The sequence below is a fragment of the Galdieria sulphuraria genome, assembly GCF_000341285.1.
Source record: "Galdieria sulphuraria unplaced genomic scaffold scaf_39, whole genome shotgun sequence".
NCBI lineage: Eukaryota > Rhodophyta > Bangiophyceae > Galdieriales > Galdieriaceae > Galdieria > Galdieria sulphuraria.
Window position 1 is genome coordinate 25484 of NW_005178436.1, and position 16968 is coordinate 42451.

General features: G+C 38.3%; 12 protein-coding genes across 12 annotated transcripts; 4 read left to right on the plus strand and 8 right to left on the minus strand.

Annotated features, from left to right (window-relative positions):
* Positions 1-2: 2 nt before the first annotated feature.
* Gasu_43040 (DNA repair protein RAD5) lies at positions 3-4957 on the minus strand. Its single transcript, XM_005704599.1, has 10 exons — positions 3930-4957; positions 3532-3879; positions 3146-3481; positions 2696-3085; positions 2409-2641; positions 2133-2352; positions 1802-2080; positions 1227-1754; positions 953-1171; positions 3-897 (listed from the first exon to the last, which is right to left on the minus strand). Exons 1-10 carry the CDS (start codon positions 4872-4874, stop codon positions 433-435), a joined length of 3963 nt encoding a protein of 1320 aa, XP_005704656.1. The 5' UTR covers positions 4875-4957; the 3' UTR covers positions 3-432.
* An 18-nt stretch (positions 4958-4975) lies between these two features.
* Gasu_43050 (uncharacterized protein) lies at positions 4976-5437 on the minus strand. Its single transcript, XM_005704600.1, has 3 exons — positions 5351-5437; positions 5252-5302; positions 4976-5199 (listed from the first exon to the last, which is right to left on the minus strand). The coding sequence occupies exons 1-3, from the start codon at positions 5426-5428 to the stop codon at positions 5095-5097; spliced, it is 234 nt and encodes a 77-aa protein (XP_005704657.1). The 5' UTR covers positions 5429-5437; the 3' UTR covers positions 4976-5094.
* A 10-nt stretch (positions 5438-5447) lies between these two features.
* On the plus strand, positions 5448-6188 carry Gasu_43060 (chaperone protein / DnaJ-related protein). The gene has a single exon (XM_005704601.1). The coding sequence runs from the start codon at positions 5568-5570 to the stop codon at positions 6024-6026; it is 459 nt and encodes a 152-aa protein (XP_005704658.1). The 5' UTR covers positions 5448-5567; the 3' UTR covers positions 6027-6188.
* Positions 6189-6197: 9 nt separating this feature from the next.
* On the plus strand, positions 6198-7978 carry Gasu_43070 (30S ribosomal protein S1 (plastid)). The gene is made up of 2 exons (XM_005704602.1): positions 6198-6760; positions 6810-7978. Exons 1-2 carry the CDS (start codon positions 6234-6236, stop codon positions 7852-7854), a joined length of 1572 nt encoding a protein of 523 aa, XP_005704659.1. The 5' UTR covers positions 6198-6233; the 3' UTR covers positions 7855-7978.
* A 4-nt stretch (positions 7979-7982) lies between these two features.
* Gasu_43080 (peptidyl-tRNA hydrolase, PTH1 family) lies at positions 7983-8847 on the minus strand. Its single transcript, XM_005704603.1, has 3 exons — positions 8452-8847; positions 8236-8398; positions 7983-8179 (listed from the first exon to the last, which is right to left on the minus strand). Exons 1-3 carry the CDS (start codon positions 8755-8757, stop codon positions 8013-8015), a joined length of 636 nt encoding a protein of 211 aa, XP_005704660.1. The 5' UTR covers positions 8758-8847; the 3' UTR covers positions 7983-8012.
* Positions 8848-8857: 10 nt separating this feature from the next.
* On the plus strand, positions 8858-9618 carry Gasu_43090 (ubiquitin-conjugating enzyme E2 W). The gene is made up of 5 exons (XM_005704604.1): positions 8858-9034; positions 9087-9168; positions 9224-9299; positions 9344-9441; positions 9490-9618. The coding sequence occupies exons 1-5, from the start codon at positions 8877-8879 to the stop codon at positions 9580-9582; spliced, it is 507 nt and encodes a 168-aa protein (XP_005704661.1). The 5' UTR covers positions 8858-8876; the 3' UTR covers positions 9583-9618.
* Positions 9619-9622: 4 nt separating this feature from the next.
* Gasu_43100 (tRNA (guanine-N7-)-methyltransferase) lies at positions 9623-10587 on the minus strand. The gene is made up of 3 exons (XM_005704605.1): positions 9917-10587; positions 9815-9871; positions 9623-9766 (listed from the first exon to the last, which is right to left on the minus strand). The coding sequence occupies exons 1-3, from the start codon at positions 10445-10447 to the stop codon at positions 9647-9649; spliced, it is 708 nt and encodes a 235-aa protein (XP_005704662.1). The 5' UTR covers positions 10448-10587; the 3' UTR covers positions 9623-9646.
* Positions 10588-10592: 5 nt separating this feature from the next.
* On the minus strand, positions 10593-12287 carry Gasu_43110 (uncharacterized protein). The gene has a single exon (XM_005704606.1). It carries the CDS (start codon positions 12218-12220, stop codon positions 11183-11185), a length of 1038 nt encoding a protein of 345 aa, XP_005704663.1. The 5' UTR covers positions 12221-12287; the 3' UTR covers positions 10593-11182.
* Positions 12288-12447: 160 nt separating this feature from the next.
* Positions 12448-13377, minus strand: Gasu_43120 (photosystem II oxygen-evolving enhancer protein). The gene is made up of 2 exons (XM_005704607.1): positions 13239-13377; positions 12448-13192 (listed from the first exon to the last, which is right to left on the minus strand). Exons 1-2 carry the CDS (start codon positions 13327-13329, stop codon positions 12594-12596), a joined length of 690 nt encoding a protein of 229 aa, XP_005704664.1. The 5' UTR covers positions 13330-13377; the 3' UTR covers positions 12448-12593.
* Positions 13378-13387: 10 nt separating this feature from the next.
* Gasu_43130 (zinc finger (C3HC4-type RING finger) family protein) lies at positions 13388-14523 on the plus strand. The gene is made up of 4 exons (XM_005704608.1): positions 13388-13529; positions 13681-13892; positions 13939-14054; positions 14102-14523. Exons 1-4 carry the CDS (start codon positions 13396-13398, stop codon positions 14465-14467), a joined length of 828 nt encoding a protein of 275 aa, XP_005704665.1. The 5' UTR covers positions 13388-13395; the 3' UTR covers positions 14468-14523.
* Positions 14524-14572: 49 nt separating this feature from the next.
* On the minus strand, positions 14573-15607 carry Gasu_43140 (ferredoxin). The gene is made up of 4 exons (XM_005704609.1): positions 15286-15607; positions 15054-15234; positions 14848-15006; positions 14573-14787 (listed from the first exon to the last, which is right to left on the minus strand). Exons 1-4 carry the CDS (start codon positions 15463-15465, stop codon positions 14750-14752), a joined length of 558 nt encoding a protein of 185 aa, XP_005704666.1. The 5' UTR covers positions 15466-15607; the 3' UTR covers positions 14573-14749.
* Positions 15608-15922: 315 nt separating this feature from the next.
* Positions 15923-16967, minus strand: Gasu_43150 (uncharacterized protein). The gene is made up of 2 exons (XM_005704610.1): positions 16269-16967; positions 15923-16186 (listed from the first exon to the last, which is right to left on the minus strand). The coding sequence occupies exons 1-2, from the start codon at positions 16953-16955 to the stop codon at positions 16037-16039; spliced, it is 837 nt and encodes a 278-aa protein (XP_005704667.1). The 5' UTR covers positions 16956-16967; the 3' UTR covers positions 15923-16036.
* Between the last annotated feature and the right edge of the window lies 1 nt (position 16968).

Genomic DNA, 16968 nt, shown 5'->3' on the forward strand with positions numbered 1-16968 from the left:
CTGGACCTCATAAAGTTGTGGTGAACCAAGCGTTTTCACTAGAAATTACGATCACCAACAAGTCGCAAGAGGATATTTTACAAGGTCTTTTATTGTTACAAGAGAAATATTTGGATGAAAGCAAAACGAGTGCTGCCGTTACATTTGGAACAAAAGAAGGAGATAAAGATTATACAATTATGAATGATTCAACTCCCCTACAAGTCCAATTTCCAAAGAGTACAATAGCTGTGGGTCGCATACCTAAACAGGAATGCAGTACTATTCGAACCGATGTAACCGTCACAAAACAAGGTTTGATAAGATTGCCTCAAGTCCACCTATTGGATAAGAGTAAAGGGACTCTTTGGGCGTTCGAATATGCCTTTGAAGTGTTTGCTACACTATCCTAAACAAGCTGATAGCTTCAAAAAGCAATGAAGAGTTGTATATTTATCCCAAGACATTGAGGTCTTGTAGCCGTATATGCGAGAATCCATCTTCATCTCGTTCCACCAGATAGTAAGTGTCTGTTACTTCTCTCGAACCCAGAAGCTCAATGAAATGTTCGTCATGAGTGATCAGAATCAATTGGAAATTTTCCTGAATTCGTCTAGCTCTTATGATATCAGACAGAGCATTGGCCAAACTTTCAATATTTTCTTTGTCTAAGTTGGTAGTAGGCTCATCCAATGCCAATATACCACATTCTAAACAGAAACTTTCTGCTAATGCTAAACGAATGACCAATGATGCTAAAATCTTTTGACCGGCAGAGCATCTTCCTCGCATCTCTAAAGAAGCGTCTCCACGGTGCATCAAAACTCGGTAATTATAGGACCGTTTGCTTCCACTTTGATCCATTTCCGAGTCAGAAACAATTTCAATGTAGTCAATATCCTTTCCTCGATAAGTTGCCTATGATGGACGATATACGATAACAGTTGAATATTTCATAAAAATGCCTACTCACTTGCCATAGCTCTTTGACAACTTTGTTGATCTCTTTCATTTTGAGCGTATGAAATGTCATCAATGAACGATCTAGCGCATTGTGATACTGTTCCAAATCTTTAAGACTCAAATCGAGAGTTTTCAGTTCGACCAGTTTTTCTCGATACATTTCATTACTTCTCGTCGACTGGGCCTTGTGAATTTCTTTCTTAAGTTCTTTCATTCTGTCGTCTATCATCTAAACAAGTGCTCAAGATATTGTTGGCTTCAAAAATCGAAAACAAAAAGTTTACCTCTTTTTTACCTGCTAGCGAACTTGATTTATCGCGACGTATTTGAATACCGCGATCTTTGTCGTTTAAAGCCGCAACCAAGTCTGTGCCTTGTTGCAATTCTGTCATCTCGCGTTGCAACTGGTTCATTTTCTTTTCCATGTCATTGATGATTGCTTTTGTTTTTCGAAAGTTTCTATTGGCTTCGATATTCTTCAAAGTGGAATTCAACTCGTATATCTTCGAGGTACTCTTCTGGGTACTTTCTTCCAACTCAGATATTTCCTTCTTACACTTTTGTATTTCTTGATGCAAAGTTTCCTCTTCCCTCTCTAGTCGTTGCAAAAGGTCATCACTGCAGTTGCCGTATAGTCTGTTCATTTCTTCACTCAAAACTTCAAGTGCTTTTTTACTGTCACGCGCCCAATTTATTTCAGCAGAACAAGTTTCCTTCCATTGAACAAGTTGATCTTTACAAGTTTCTAGAGATGATTTCAGTTCTTTCAACTCCTTATCTGCATTCTCAACCAGTTGCCATTGTTCCTTTACCTACAAATAATGAATTTGAAAGTAACTATCATGACTTGTATTCACACCTGGCTTTCCGTCTTAGAAATCTGCTCACGTAATTCACACAAATCTTCCTCTCGAAGTTGCAATAGTTTCGCCTTTTCTTGTAATTCCTCTCTCTTTCCTTGTTCTTTTTTTATCTGTTCTTCCAATTCATTGTATTGACATCCATACTTTTCTAATTCTTGTTCCACATGCAATAACCTCTTATTACAATCTTCCAGTTCATGATTACAGATGCTCAACTCTTCATCGATCAAATGACGAGAACGCGTCGATATTTCTTGACTTTTTGCATTCGCATTCTTTGAAACAAACATATATTAATATAAGTACGATAAAAACTTGAATAATTACCATCTGATTGAGTTCAGTATTGATCGACTTCAAATCATCCACTAAAGACTGTCTCTTTTGCAAAAAGGAATAAATTTCTGACAAACTATCCTTATTTTTCTTAGATAGTAGCAAATCTTTGCTCCCAATTTCCTTCTTTTCTTCCCACTCTTTATATTCTTCCTGCTTCTTCGTCTTGGTTTCCATTTCATTCTTCCACGTGTTTCGAAGCACTTCCAACCTATCCATTTAAAAATGAACACCTGATAAAAACGTGTATCATACATCTTAACATACTCATTCAAAGATGATTGCTTTTTATGAAGTTGTTCAAGCTCTTCCTCTGCATTCTTCCTTGCTTGAACAATACTTGAATAAACATTCCCTTGATGTACCTTCTCTGCTCTCGACTGCAACTTTTCAATCAAAAGTGAAAAATCCTCTTCAGTAGAAAAAGTGCGATCACATGTTGGACAACATTTTTTTCTTGTTGCTCGAGCCAATAACTGCTTCCAAAACTCCTCTGCTCCCTAACAAGTACACACACATTTAACTATTCAATTGGTGCGAAACAAGATTCTCACCTCAAACTGTTTTTGAGTTTCTCTGGTCTCTCGTACCTTCTCTTCGGCTTCGTCCAATATCTTTTCAAACACTTCGAGACAGTTTTCACCGACAAATTCTGTTCCTACGATAGCTTTTAAATGTTCCATCTTGTCTTCCAACTCTTGAATTCTTTTACTGCTCTCCGATAAATCTTTGGTCAATGACTCAATGCTACTTTCCGCTTTCGAAACCAAGGATATCTTTTCTCGTTCATCTTGTTCTAACTTGCGCTGCAAGTCCAGTATTACGTCCAACTGATCAAGAATTGTTCCATCACTCATAGCTTTAACTTCAGAAATGTCGGAAACTGCTGCACATTTCTTGATCTCGTCTTCAAGTTTTGCTATTCGAGAATGCAGATCGTCACGCTACGATCAAAGCATGAGAAACCTGTGCTAAATTGAAAATTTATCATTCCAGCACTTTACCTGGCTTATCAATAACATATAACGACCTGCGACTTCTTCGTCACTCTTGGAAGCAGTCCTTTCTTCACATAAATCAGAAAACCGTTTTCTCCACTTTGCAACCTGATTTGTCAATTCCTCTCTTTCACTCCTTAATTTTGACCACTCATCATTTGCCCTCAGCTGTTCTAAACTATGTTGCTTTGATTCCAACGTATTGACCACGTTTTCCAATTGTTGTTGTACCGAATGAATGTTGACGTCTTGATCACTAGACAAGCCTTCCGCTTCAAGCTTCGTTCTCATTTCTTTCAATGAATGTTCGAGGACACTCCACTGCACGTGCATCTTCTGAGCCTTACGTAACAATTTAAAAAAATGTAAATCTTTCATAAAACACATGATACCTCTGATTCTTTTTCGTCACACTGTTTACGGAGCACAGATTCTCTTTCACGCAATTCCTCCAGCTTTTCTCTCATTATGGCTTCCCAGTGCTCTATCACTCTGTCCAACGTTTCTTCTATCTTTTCATAATTCAATTCCACGGCTTTTTGTTCCATCAACTTGCCGCATATCGTCTGTTCTAATTGCCTATAATCTGATTGTTTTCGTTCAAACAGATTTCGAGACGCTTTCCAATGACCTTTCTCTATATGCAATATAGACAGACGTTGCGTATGGCTTTCCAGTTTCGATTGATATTCTGCAACATTACTTTCTCTCATTTCCTTTGTTTGTTGAAACGACTGAATCTACAGTTTTCTGTGTGAATACAGGCAACCATCACTCTAGTACAACTCACCTGCTCTTTTATTTCCACTTCAAATTGTCCCAACTCTTCATCCGTTTCTTCAAATTCCTCATCCATGGAAGCATAAATGTCCTTTAAAGTAGAAATATACGACTGCCTTCCTGCTCTCAGGTTTTCTACTTCACTTCGTAGTGAATTCCATTTCTGTGTCTTCTCAAACAGTTCGTTTTTTTCACTTTCCATTGTTTGTAGCTCTTCTCTTAGTTTTGCGATACTATTCTCGACTTCATTTTCTTGGCTCTCCAACTGTACGTATTCATTCTGTAACTTCTCTGCTTGAGCAACCTTCTCCTTACATAAATCCAACTCAGTTGCCTTTTGTTTCAGCTGTGCTGTCTTCTCCCTTTTAAATTTCCTGATAGCGTCCAGTGCCTTTGTATACCTAGTTGCAGCGAAGATTTCATCAAACTTTTCCTTCAAATGTCTAGCATCTGATAACGGCCAGGTGCTTTCTTCCTGGTGGACAAATACCACGTGTTCTAACACTGCCTTGGTAACTCCCATCAACTCGGGAACTATTTCATTTACGTCAGCGTGTCTCTGAGAAAGAGTAAGTTTTTCTTTGCCATCAACGATTTGCACACTTTGTTCGACTGATTTGAACTCCTGTTTCTTTGTAGTCACCTTATTGGTCAGTTGAAACTGTCTGTTGACAATAATTTTCCTTCCAGCCAAGTCAGTAAACTGCATCCTTATCTTTCCTTTTGTTTCAGTATCTGACTGTATTCGAGGGTCATGAATAAATGCACCTCCTTTATCCACGAAAGGAGGCAAGTCCCCAGTACAAGCCACTTTGATGCACTCGATTATAGTAGTTTTTCCGGCACCATTATGGCCAAGTATGATAGTTAGTGGTTTCTTAAAACGGATAGCCTGTTCCTCTCTTGGAGCAAAACTTCGAATACCTGAAATACCCAGTTTTTCCAAAGTCGTCATATTGTCTTTGTTGTGATTCTCATCCAGACTGAATTCTCATTTCGTTGGAAAGATTTTCTTACTCAGTTTTTGGCGCAAGAAAAATGCACAAGTACTTTTGAGTGTTTTACAATCTATATATTGTGTTTTGACTCTATCTGGAAACCAAACTCAGCTCCTACTTGGAAGAATACGCTTCATATACAGTCATTTATTTAACGACTTGCAAAAAAGCTTTCAATTATCCTGTTGAGTTCCACTCTTCACTGTGTTGTTTATGAGCCCTTTCATTCTTCCATCTCTTCCATAGACGTTCACGGTTACGAGCTGCTTCTTGTTGTTCTCTCTGTACAACCTTGTTAAAAATTCTGTTTCAAGAAATGAAGCAAGTAACCCACTTTTCTATCCCAATACGGGAGTCCTTGGATGAATCGAGCTATAGGACCTGCCTTAAAAGCAGTTTAACAAGTGAATCGACCCAAACAAGGCTCAACTACCGTATAGAACAGGAGACAATTGACTCCTACAAAAGTTGTGTATCGTATAGCAGTCGCGTAATCTCTATAAACTTTCATGATGCCGACAAACAATCAATCACTTGTTTGGTTCAAACCACACAAGTTACACAAGTGAACGAGCCCATCCTCCCCTCATGGGAGACTCTTCTCATAAGCTATTTTCCCTTATCATTTTCGTGTTTGGATGATTGACTCAATGATTGCCTTTGTTAGTCCAACAACTATCTTATCCTTTCGAAGAGATATGATTTCTAAAAAAGCAACCTTTTGTTTTCATTTGCAAGGAAAACAAGCAGCTTGGTCTCGACAAGTTTGTCGACGTGGCAGTGTATATATGTCTTTGGACGCAGGCTATTTTCAAGGATTCCTAACAGCTGCACTGGGGTTAACTGCTGGAATCGCATTTCTAGTGTGGACTGAGAAACAAGGAGTTCGCGGTTCACAACGTGAAAACTTGCAGCCATGTGTAGTTTGCAATGGCCAAAAACGTTTAGAGTGTATCCGTTGCAAAGGATCTGGAAAGAACCCAACAGAAGAATCTGAATTATGTTCATTTTGTGATGGAGTTGGAACAGTTGTATGCTCTAATTGTGCTGGTGGAGGAATCCAACCCAGGTACCTGGATCGCTATTCACCAGAGGACTTTTTAGATTAAGAGTAGGAACGATATTCGAATACCATATCATTGAATCCTGAAGGCGGCATTTACACAAAATTTGTCTATTTTACAGTGCCTTCATTCAGTTCATCGAGTTGAAGTGGGAGCAATAATAAAACAACAAGCAGTAGAGAGAACGACCACACATTATCTAATCCATCATGAGAAAAGGGAAGCGAGATCGAGTTTTGACAGGTTTGGTGGATGGGCGGTAGTAACCATTCTTTCAAACGCACCCAACCTTGCCATATGTGGTGCTATATAGAAGCTCCAATACAAACCAAAAACACACAATGTATACACAGACAGTTTTCTTGCAAATCATTGAAACAAGTCGCTACTAGTTTAAGAAAGTTGAGTCGTTCCAACTTAACCACCTGGAGCGAGACAACACCTTGGTTATCAGGAACACAAGTCGGAAAAAGAGGATTCTCTTGTTCTAAAACTGTTTGGGAACTCTTTAAAAACAGGGGACTTGCCTCTCGTTCTTGGAAAGAAGAAACTACTCCAACCGCTGTCGTGCTAGTTCGAGCAGAAGAAAAAGCAGTAGACAATGCCTCAGGATCTTCCAAGAAACTGTTGGAAGACATGTGGTCTAAAATATCATCATTTAATGGGAACACTATGAATGGCCGAGTTCCCGTTTCTCACGAAGCATATCGACCGAGGCTAGTAGAGAATAAAAGAAAAGTGATGGGTAAAATACCTTTACCTGTAGATATGCCATTCAGGTATGTCAAATGGATCGTGAGAGAAAAGAAACTAAACGCCGTTTTCTAGCTATGGTGACTTGGATAAGGAAGTAGGTGATATAAGTTATTCGTTCACAGCTGGTGACGTAAGGAAAGGAGTCATCGTTGAAATTATCAATGGTGGAGCTCTAGTAGATATAGGTGCAAAATCTACAGCATTGTTACCCAGCAATGAAGTATCTTTGTATCCAGTCGAATCGATACGTGATGTACTTCAAGTGGGTGACGAGAAGGAGTTTGTGCTTCTAGTTGCAGATAGTGATTCTGGTCATCCTAAAGTTTCTATTCGCCGTTTAGAGTTGGAAATAGCTTGGAAGAAACTGAACTCAGCACTTGATGAAGCTAGCACAGTAGAAGCTCAAGTAGTAGCTGTGAATCGTGGAGGTTGTTTGGTTCTAGTCTATGGTATTCGAGGATTTCTTCCCATATCTCATATTTCCTTACCTGGAACAAGTTTGGAAGAGATGGTTGGTCACAAGTATCCAGTAAAGTGTTTGGAAGTAGACAAGTCCAAAGGAAGGTTGGTTGTTTCTCATCGACGTGCGATGGCAGAGCGTCAAATGGAACATCTGAAGACTGGAGCATTAGTGGAAGGTACTGTTCAAGGAGTCAAACCTTACGGAGTCTTTGTAGATGTGTTTGGGACCTCAGGTCTTTTGCATATATCCCAGATTTCTCACGATCAAGTTGCTAATATTCAGTCTTTATTTTTACCTGGAGAGAAGGTGAAGTGTATGGTGGTTAGCTTTGATAAGCAACGAGGTCGCATTTCTTTAAGTACCAAAGCATTGGAACCACATCCTGGAGATATGCTTAGGAATAAGCAGTTGGTGTATGAAAAGGCTGAAGAAATGGCACTCTCTTATAATCAAAGGATGGATTCTCCTGTTCGTTCAAAAAATACAACTTCTTCATCCACAGACGATATTATTGCTGGGTTAGATATAGGTTCATTGGATGATTTAGACCCGATATTATTTGGCACTCATACCAACAGCAGTAATAGTAATACCCATAGTGATCATCTGAAACAAGATTCGATGAATGGTACAATTCCAGAAAGTGATATTTGAATAAATCTCAAAAGGAGACTTTTATTAGATACGATGGAGAGGAGCGTTTGCTGTAGCCAACAACTGTTGTGAATGAGATTCTTCAATCCACATATCCAAAATATGAGCACATTTCCTTTGGATGATCAACAGAATACTATTTAGAATAAGTAATCTACTTACCAAAACACATCAACTAATTGTTTCTTTTCAACAGGAGAAAAAGGACTCAATACATAAACTTGTGCTGGAACATCTCCTTTAGGTGAGTCTATACCAACTCTTAGACGAACATATTGATTGGAACCTAACACTTTCTCCACACTTTTCAAACCATTATGACCACCTTTCGTTCCACTCTTCTCCATAAAAGTTACTCGTCTTGAAAACCGATAGACTTACCGTTACTACCTTTCAGTCTTAGCCTCGTTTGACCAAAAGGCAAACTCATATCGTCCACTATCACCAAAATATTTTCCGTGGAAAAAGCTATTCGACGCATCATAGCTGCAATGGATTGTCCACTGTTATTCATAAAAGTCATAGGCTTTAAAAAGTGTACTTTCTATGGTGACCAAAGATATGAGAGTCCAACAAAAAAACAACTAGGTAACATACTGCATTAGGATAAAGATGACAAGCATATTCAGCGTTCAAATATTTATCTTTAGTAAAAGTAAAAGAATATCGGTTTGCATAGAAATCCAATATGTCGAATCCCAAGTTATGGCGAGTGTTGCTCAAGTTACTTCCTGGGTTTCCTAGTCCTACAATGAGACATTCTCTACACTTTTGTGAGGGCAAAGAAGAAGAGTTTTTCAAACTGCTATGGTTACAAGAAGATAAATAAAAGTATCTTTGAAAACTCTTTGTTTTGGTTTTCCTTGGATGACTTGCCACAACAACAAATGTTGTACACTTCATACCAAAGTTATATAAAGAATTATCCCAAAATAGTCTATGAGGTGGTGGGAGGGTGACTTGTGTTCATAAGCAACTCGAGCATATTCATTAGGAGATATTGTTATTTCTAAAGGAAACTGATGTCTGAACATTCTTCTTCAGCTATGGTTATAGATACTCTTCCAGCGGGTTCACTTTCAGCTGTTGCCAGAAAGAGACTCCTAAAAGAACTTCGAGAATGGGTAACGGGTGACCCTGTCCCTGGAATGTCCGTTCAACAACCGGAAAGATTGGACTTGTATATTCATTGTTTTTGAAAAGCCTTATACTATACTGACTCTGGTTGATAGGTGGTATGTAAAGGTGGTTGGTGCTGAGGACACTATTTTTGTAGGAGAAGAGTATACTTTGCGTTTTAGTTTTCCTCGAGAAGTGAGTTATGGGTTAATGGTTATTCTTGATATCTTTATCATACTTATGTAAATAGTATCCTATTGAAGCGCCGGAAGTTGTCTTTCTTCAACCTACTCCCGCTCATCAACATGTTTATACCAATGGCCATAGTAAGTATCCATTCGGTAACTTTGCTATGGATTGACAGTGATAGTTTGTTTGAATGTCTTGTATGATGGTTGGAGTCCAGCGTTGACGGTTACTTCGGTTTGTTTGAGCATTCTGAGTATGTTGAGTAGTGCAACTGAAAAGGTAAGTTGGCAATATTTTTGTAGTCCATAATATATGAAGATATCATAGGGCATTCCCAAAGATAACGATGCTTATATAAGAAACAGTCGAGGTCGTTCACCTAAATTGACTCGTTGGCTATTTCATGATGATAGTGTTTGAGACTCTTTTAAAACCTCAAGTTATATTATAGTCGAAATATGCATATATCTCTATTTCGGTTTTCCTAACAAAACACAGTTTTTCGTTGAAAGACATTCCAATATGGAGTGTCTTGTCCTCGACGTTTCATTCTTTGAGCTTCATCCGTATGATTCAATAGATAAGGAAGAAGAACATCTTGTTGCTATTAACAATAATCAATCACTTGCCATTCTCCATTCTTGATACTCACCTTCACAAGTTCTTTGTCCATCGTCAAAAACAAAGGATGTTGTGCGAACAAATTGGTCTATCCCTTATCAGCAACAACTGTTCTCAGTTATACACAACTTACCATCCACGCAAATAATTCCTCCACATCAGTTACTATATAAATCATACCACCTGGTCGTAAACAATAGGCAGCTTCTGATAAAAACCTTAAACTCACCAAACGTTGACGATGTTTCTTCTTCTTGAAGTGAGGATCAGGAAAACATATGAAAAACTTTTCTACACTCGACGGAGGAAAATAAAATGGTAAGAATTTCATACAATTGGTTCGAATAAAGCCAATATTTCGATATCCTTTGCTATTCAAACGACGCAACTCTTCCAACTTGGTGACACAATAAGAAGCTACTCTATCTCGAATCTCCATACCCAACATATACTTGTTTGGAAACGCAATGGATAGCTCACACAATAAGCCACCATAACCACAACCTAAATCGACATAGTCAATAGGATGACTGCCTACATCAGGAATAAAAGGTGACCAATCAAAACGAAGAGGATCCTCAGGCACCAGAAACTCGGCATCATTGAGAGGATTGCTATGTGCTCTAGCTCGAAAGTCTCTTTTACTAGTTACAAAACTAGCCATAAGGAATCAGCTTTATCCGTAATTACAAAGTGGAATGTTTCCCAACCAACCAACTAACCAACTAGTCATCTTCTTGAAGTGAACCATCCGAATGTAGAATGACGACGTTGAAACAGCTATCGGTAACTTTACAAATAGTAAATAGTATAAAAGAATATTTTACGTCTACAACATTGCTACACAGAAAAATGGGAAGATTGAGGAATATGTGTTCATGGTCCAGCCAAAGAAAGGAAAGAGTAACAACTGAAACAGAAGAAGAGGATGTACTTGGTTTGAACGAGGAGGCCTCGAGACGTAAAGTTTCGAGACCAGAACCTCCACCACCTGAGAGTTGTTGTGGTAACGGTTGTCCTGACTGTGTATGGACTGTTTATTTACAACAATTGGAGGAATTTGAAGAACAACTGAAGAAAAACAAGAAAACTTGAGAAGAATGACTCTATGTGTTCATATATATATATGTTTGTGTTTTCAAAACAAGGTCGGGATAGGAATATCAGAACGAAGAGAGAGATGATAAAAGTAGCACAGCAAAAGTTGATATGGGAAAGAAACAGAACATGTCCAAGCAAAGGAGATTAATCGACGGTTCCGTGGTTGAAGTACAGACATACGAGGTTCCAAGCTGGAAGGTGGAGTTTCTCTATGGATAGGCTGTGTCGAGTGAACATATATTTTGAATCATATTGATGAAAATCTCAACAACAATAGAAATAAAAAAACAAGTATTCTTCATTCATTCCTACTGGAAAGAATCGTTTCCCAATATTCAACGGTGGAATCGGATACAATAGGCTTCCATTTCCTTTCATACTCCTTGATCATCTGCTTTCTTATGTTACATAATCTTTTCCAATGTTCTTGTTGATTTTGGATGTGATCATGACGTCGAATGATATTCGAAATGGCTTTTCGTAATAAGAGATCAAACTGATGCTTTTCACTTGTAGAGCTCAAGTTGGGAGCCTTGGTTTCAGAAGTGGGAGGAAGAGGAAAAGATAAAAAATAATCAGATAGAATGAATTGAAATAAATCGTACCAAGATAAAGCACCATCCTCCAACTCATAAGAGCCATTCAGTGTCACAATATGCTTTCCCATGGATCCAACTCTCTTGGGACTTTCAAAACGTTCCAGTGTACTCTTGACCACTTGTAATGGAGGTGAATCATCTCGGAGTGAAAGTCGCTCTAGACAATTTGCAGGATGCAATGTCAAATAAAAAATTAAAAAATGTACACGACAGACACGACAAAGATTGAAAACTCTACGACGCATGCTATCATACATAAAATTATCGTCAAGTAGAATAAACCAGTGAACGCTATCAGAAATAATATCTGAATACTCTAAACAGTTTGTATATAAAGGTATAGTAAGAGTTTCAACAAAGTTGATACTGGAATATTCAAGAAACCAACCAGTCTCCTTCTTCCTCAAAGACTGAGACAAACAAACTTCAGATCTATCAGAAAGCAGAAATTTAACAATTTCTTCCACAACCAGATAGCCTTTTTTCCATAAATCTGCGTTAAAACCATGTTTACAAGTTCTATCGGCGTGTTGACGGTAAACAAAATCGTACTCAACATGCAAAACACAAAAGTGCACAGCACTTGCCGACTCACAGAGTCTGTAAAATTTTTTTGCGGTACTACAAAAAATCTGAGGGACCAGACTTTCACAAAAGGTCTTGCAAAAAGTAGTTTTGCCTGCACCTGGAGCTCCACAGAGTACAACAACCGTGCTGTTTCGACAATTGTAAGTCATGCAAAGACGCAATTACAAAAGCAAGACAGTTAAATTTAACTGTGAAAAATGATAAAATTTAACATGCACATCATTGAAACATTAATATTTATTTATTTTTTTAATATTAAAAACAAACAGAAATGTTTCCTCTCACGGCGATAAAAAATTTCAGAAATGGTTAATTTGACGATGATAATTTGAGCTTCACAGTCCTGGATGTTAATTATTTAATTTTTAAATAATTTGAAAATTAAATATTTTTTATCCTTCTATGACACTAACAGTAATATTTACGGGAATTGTCTTTTATTTGAACAAAATGAAAACAATGTCACCCGAGAGAAAAAAGTCTCACCAATGAGAAGAAGCAACTGGCTATTTAACCGTAACATTAAATAGCAACGCCGGCAGCTGAAGCCCACTCTTGCAATAATTTCATCGCTTGCTGTTGTGCTTGACGGACTTTATCTCCATTCTTCTGTCTCGCCGCGTAGTCTATGTCCTCAATTGATTTTATGAAGCTATCGTAAAGTTTTTCAGCTTTCTGTCGAATTCTTTGCTCTGAAATTGATGCCATCATCTTCTTTTGAGCTGATCTCAAATCTGCAACTCTTTGACGCACTAAACTCTTGATGTCTTCCCAACTTTTTTCGTTAATATACCCAGGTATTTTGGACAGTGAAGCTTTTCCGTCAGTTATTGCCTTTGTATATCTTGAAATTTCTTCTTCGTTTAAATTTTTATATAATGGTTGGCCTTTTGACTTTAGATCTGCGGTAAAAGGGGAACTCAAACCTTCAACACCAAATATAGACAGCTTTGCTGACTCTCCCGACTTTGCAGAAGCATTTTTGGGCAGCAAGAAGAACAGTGACGAAGTCAAGAGAGTTTCTAAAAGCTTCCTTCGATGAGGATCGGCGCATTCGATTTGCATTTTTAGTGTGGTTGTCGGTAGCTTCTTTGCTGACAAAGCTTGACAAGGTAACGTACCTGACAACACGATGTTATAAGTTTGAAATGGTTATAAACAACTTACGATAAAGTCCATTTTGACACTTCTTTGTCCAAGTGTGTTTCGAGTAGTGGTAGGTGGTATCAAGAACGGGGTGAACAAAAGCATAAAACATGATGTGAGACGGAGATTCCCAATCAGCACCTCACCAATCAAATGGATTTTCTCACCTCAAAAGTGCATGGGGACGATGATGGGGGGAGGCCATGTTGAAAGAAAACAACGAAAGCATTTACTGCTTCTTATTTGTGACCCCATCGAGAAACGGGGTGGTTGTTATTTCAAAAACATGTGTTTATTAGAAGCAACTAGGATGTTAGGCTATGCGAATAACCAATCCATGATTAGTCTATTCTTCGTTGCTTTATCTTGAATCATTGGATGTCATGGAGAATAGACTCATCCTTCATAATATGGCCATTGGGAAGCGTTGGGCCTTGTAGTTTGACAAACTGGGCAATTCAAGTTCTTCAGATAGCGTAAACCGTTCACACCGTGAACAAGCAGATATTGGTGTGAACGGTTCTCAAGGCAGTCCTGCAGTCACTACACAGAGTACAGAAACAACAACTCATATTTCTTCAGTGGGTTCACCTCCTCAAAGAGTGTTTTCAGAGGATACCCATTCTCTTGAACGTCAGGTTGCTGAACACCGACGCACAAGGGAAACAAGCGGAGGTATGTTTGTGCCTTTTGTAGTTTTCTTTGTGTTCATCTCGTTTAGATACTTTTGGTACGCCACAAAATTCGCGGCGGGGCTTTGCAGAGGTATTCAGAAGACTGCGGCCGAAAGCAGATGAAAAACCAAGGACACCTCGATCCAGTCCAAGAACCAATAATGTATTATTCGTATCTCAATTTATGAGAAGTGTGCTTACAAGTATTAGGACGTTGCTGCTTCTAGACATCGTCACAACACCAATCGTAGCAATCAAGATTGGGGTGTGTCATCAAGAGAGACCGTGCCTTTGGTGGTTTCTGGTTCAGACTGTGGTTACAAGTTAGAGGGACCAAAACCACCTCCTCCACCTCCTTTGGTTCCAGAATCAACTGCTGTGTATGAGTTAGTTTCTGAAGATGAGAAGGAGGATATCTGTCCAACTTGCTTGGAGCCTTATACTGAGGAGAATCCGAAGATAACAGCAAAATGTGGCCATACTTTTCATCTTTCTTGTATTTATGAGTGGCTTGAAAGAAGTCGGTATTGTCCTGTCTGTGCCAATATTATGGAATTTGAAGAAAATAACATTTAGCTATCCATATATATATATATATATATATATATATATATAAAGATTAGAAACGGAATGTGTTATATATTTTTTGACAAATGGAGATTTCACACCAGTTATCATATGTAACATAATTGAGTGCGCTTGGATAACGGTGAAAGTTAAGACATTCCTTGTATGATTAGAATATATTCTTTGCTTTCTATGAAAACTGTCGATGAAAGCAAAACGAGATGTGGCCCGTCATCTTGTAGAACAGGAAATATATATCGTTTGGACAACTCAGTTTACTAGGTTGGAAACTCAATCATCTTCAGGTATGATACCTCCATATTCGACACCTGAGTGAGTGGAATCAGCAAATAGAAGTAATAAACTTGACTCTGTTATATACCACTTACCTCCTGATTCAAAAGAATCTCCAAACTGTCGACAGTATACTTCATCTTCTTCTTGCAGTACCACTTCGACATCAGACTTTGGATAGGAAACACACAGCAAAGCATATCTTTTGTTTTTCATTTCTTTCAATAATCCTAACGCCAAAGGTTGTTCTATTCCTAGCAAAAAGATATGAAAAAAATTCTGAAGCAAAGACAGTACTTACTTCCGGAAACTACTCTGCAGGCACAAGTAGTACAACAGCCATTAACACAAGAAGAAGGTAATTCAATTCCTTGTTCTAAAAATGACCACCAGATATATCTATCTGTTGGTACGTCTCGAATGTAGCACTCTCCTGTCCTTTGATTGCGAACAGTAACTCGATATTTTCGTGCGTTTGGATCCTTTCCAATCTTCGCTCACCAACATATTACAAACAAAAGAAGGATACCTACTCCAAAGGTTTCACCATGACAAGTCCATGAAAGATATTGTTGACAGTTTCTAGTCAGTCGCCTAAGGATTCGTGTATAGTAACGAGAGCTTCCATATAAAGGACAGCAATGATGAAAGGAAGTCAATTTCCTGTTTCTATTAGAATGAAAAGTTGTTCTGCTCTCACAGAAACCATTCATAACAAGTCTCTTGCAATACTGAGAACTATATCAGTCTGGGAAAGGAGATGAAAATGAAATGAATGGCTACAATCTTCTCTACTCACGCCACCAATGGATGAAACCAACGATGTGTTCAAGTGACAACCAGCTCATAACGAAAGAATGAATAGGCAGAAAGAGCAATCATGGTGAAGAACCAACTTGAATGATCAAAGAGTCTGAGAGGACGCCTTCTTTCATATATATATATATATATATATTGTATAGTGAAATATCAAAGGCATCGGTAAGAGAGAGAGAGACTGCATGTGGACAAAAAGCAACTCCTTTTCAAGTGATATTCTATAAACGCTTTTAACTTCGAATAGAAACGTTCGACACCTTTCTGAAAGTGGAATGTAGCAAATATACCAAAAGGTCAACTGATGACTCATTCGAGAATAGATATGGAGCCACAGTTTACCTCGTGCAAGTTGACATTCTAAACATCCACGAGATGTCCTTTATCGATATCCCAAAATGGTTTCCTTACGTTGACATTTGACAATTCCTAAATCCATAAAGAAATCCAAGTATTTGTCATTCCATTTCAAGCAATGTTCATTCGTTGCAACCGAGTCTCTAAAACACTGATGACCGTGGAACATTCTTTCCATAAATAATGAGGAACTAATTGTTGTATTTGCTCTTTCAATATATTAAAACGCTGCGTGATCACACTCTTTTCCACTTTCATTTCCTATAGATACCCAAAATAAATAAAACGAATGTATATGCATTCAACCAGTTTTTCCACTAGATCCATTACTTTTCCAACTTACCCTGAACAAGTTTTCCAACAAAATGAAACTGTTTTCATCCACATAATCGATTGAAAAAGTTGCGATAGCATACACTAGCATGCGAAAGAACTTTTGAAATAGGGAAAATAATACGGTCTCTACTACGGTATCTTCTTCTTCTTCTTCTTCGCGCGGTATTTGACCATTTTCTATGTGTGCGTTCTGTGAAAGTACATCGATGATGTGTTGTTTGTTCGTAACGATGGGAATCACGGCTTCTATACCCGGTAACGATGAACGATTGACGTTCAACTCTTGCAACTGAAGAACATCGTTAAGAAAACAAAGTCGATTATATGTAATAGACTTATTTTTCCCTACCGTTGGACAGGCACTTGCAGTATCAAGTTTTCTAAAGAGCGTTGCAGCAGCGGTATCGAATCCTTTTCCAGCAACGAATAGGGTACGATGCCCGTGAAGGAACCCCACTAATTTGAGTGCTTCTTCGTTTAAACTATCAGCCAGTTGTTTTCTCACATGGGTAGAACTCTCCTTGGAAGCAACAGCACGGAGAACTTGTCTTGTTGATCGACGGTAGTTATGTTTAGTAGTTCTTCCCAATGACCCTATTTGAGTATCTTTTCCAAGTTGATATTGTGAAGTATGCTTAACATAGTTAGTACCAAGTTTATTTGTGCAATACAAAAAACCAACACAAGTTTTCATTTCCATGGCGCCA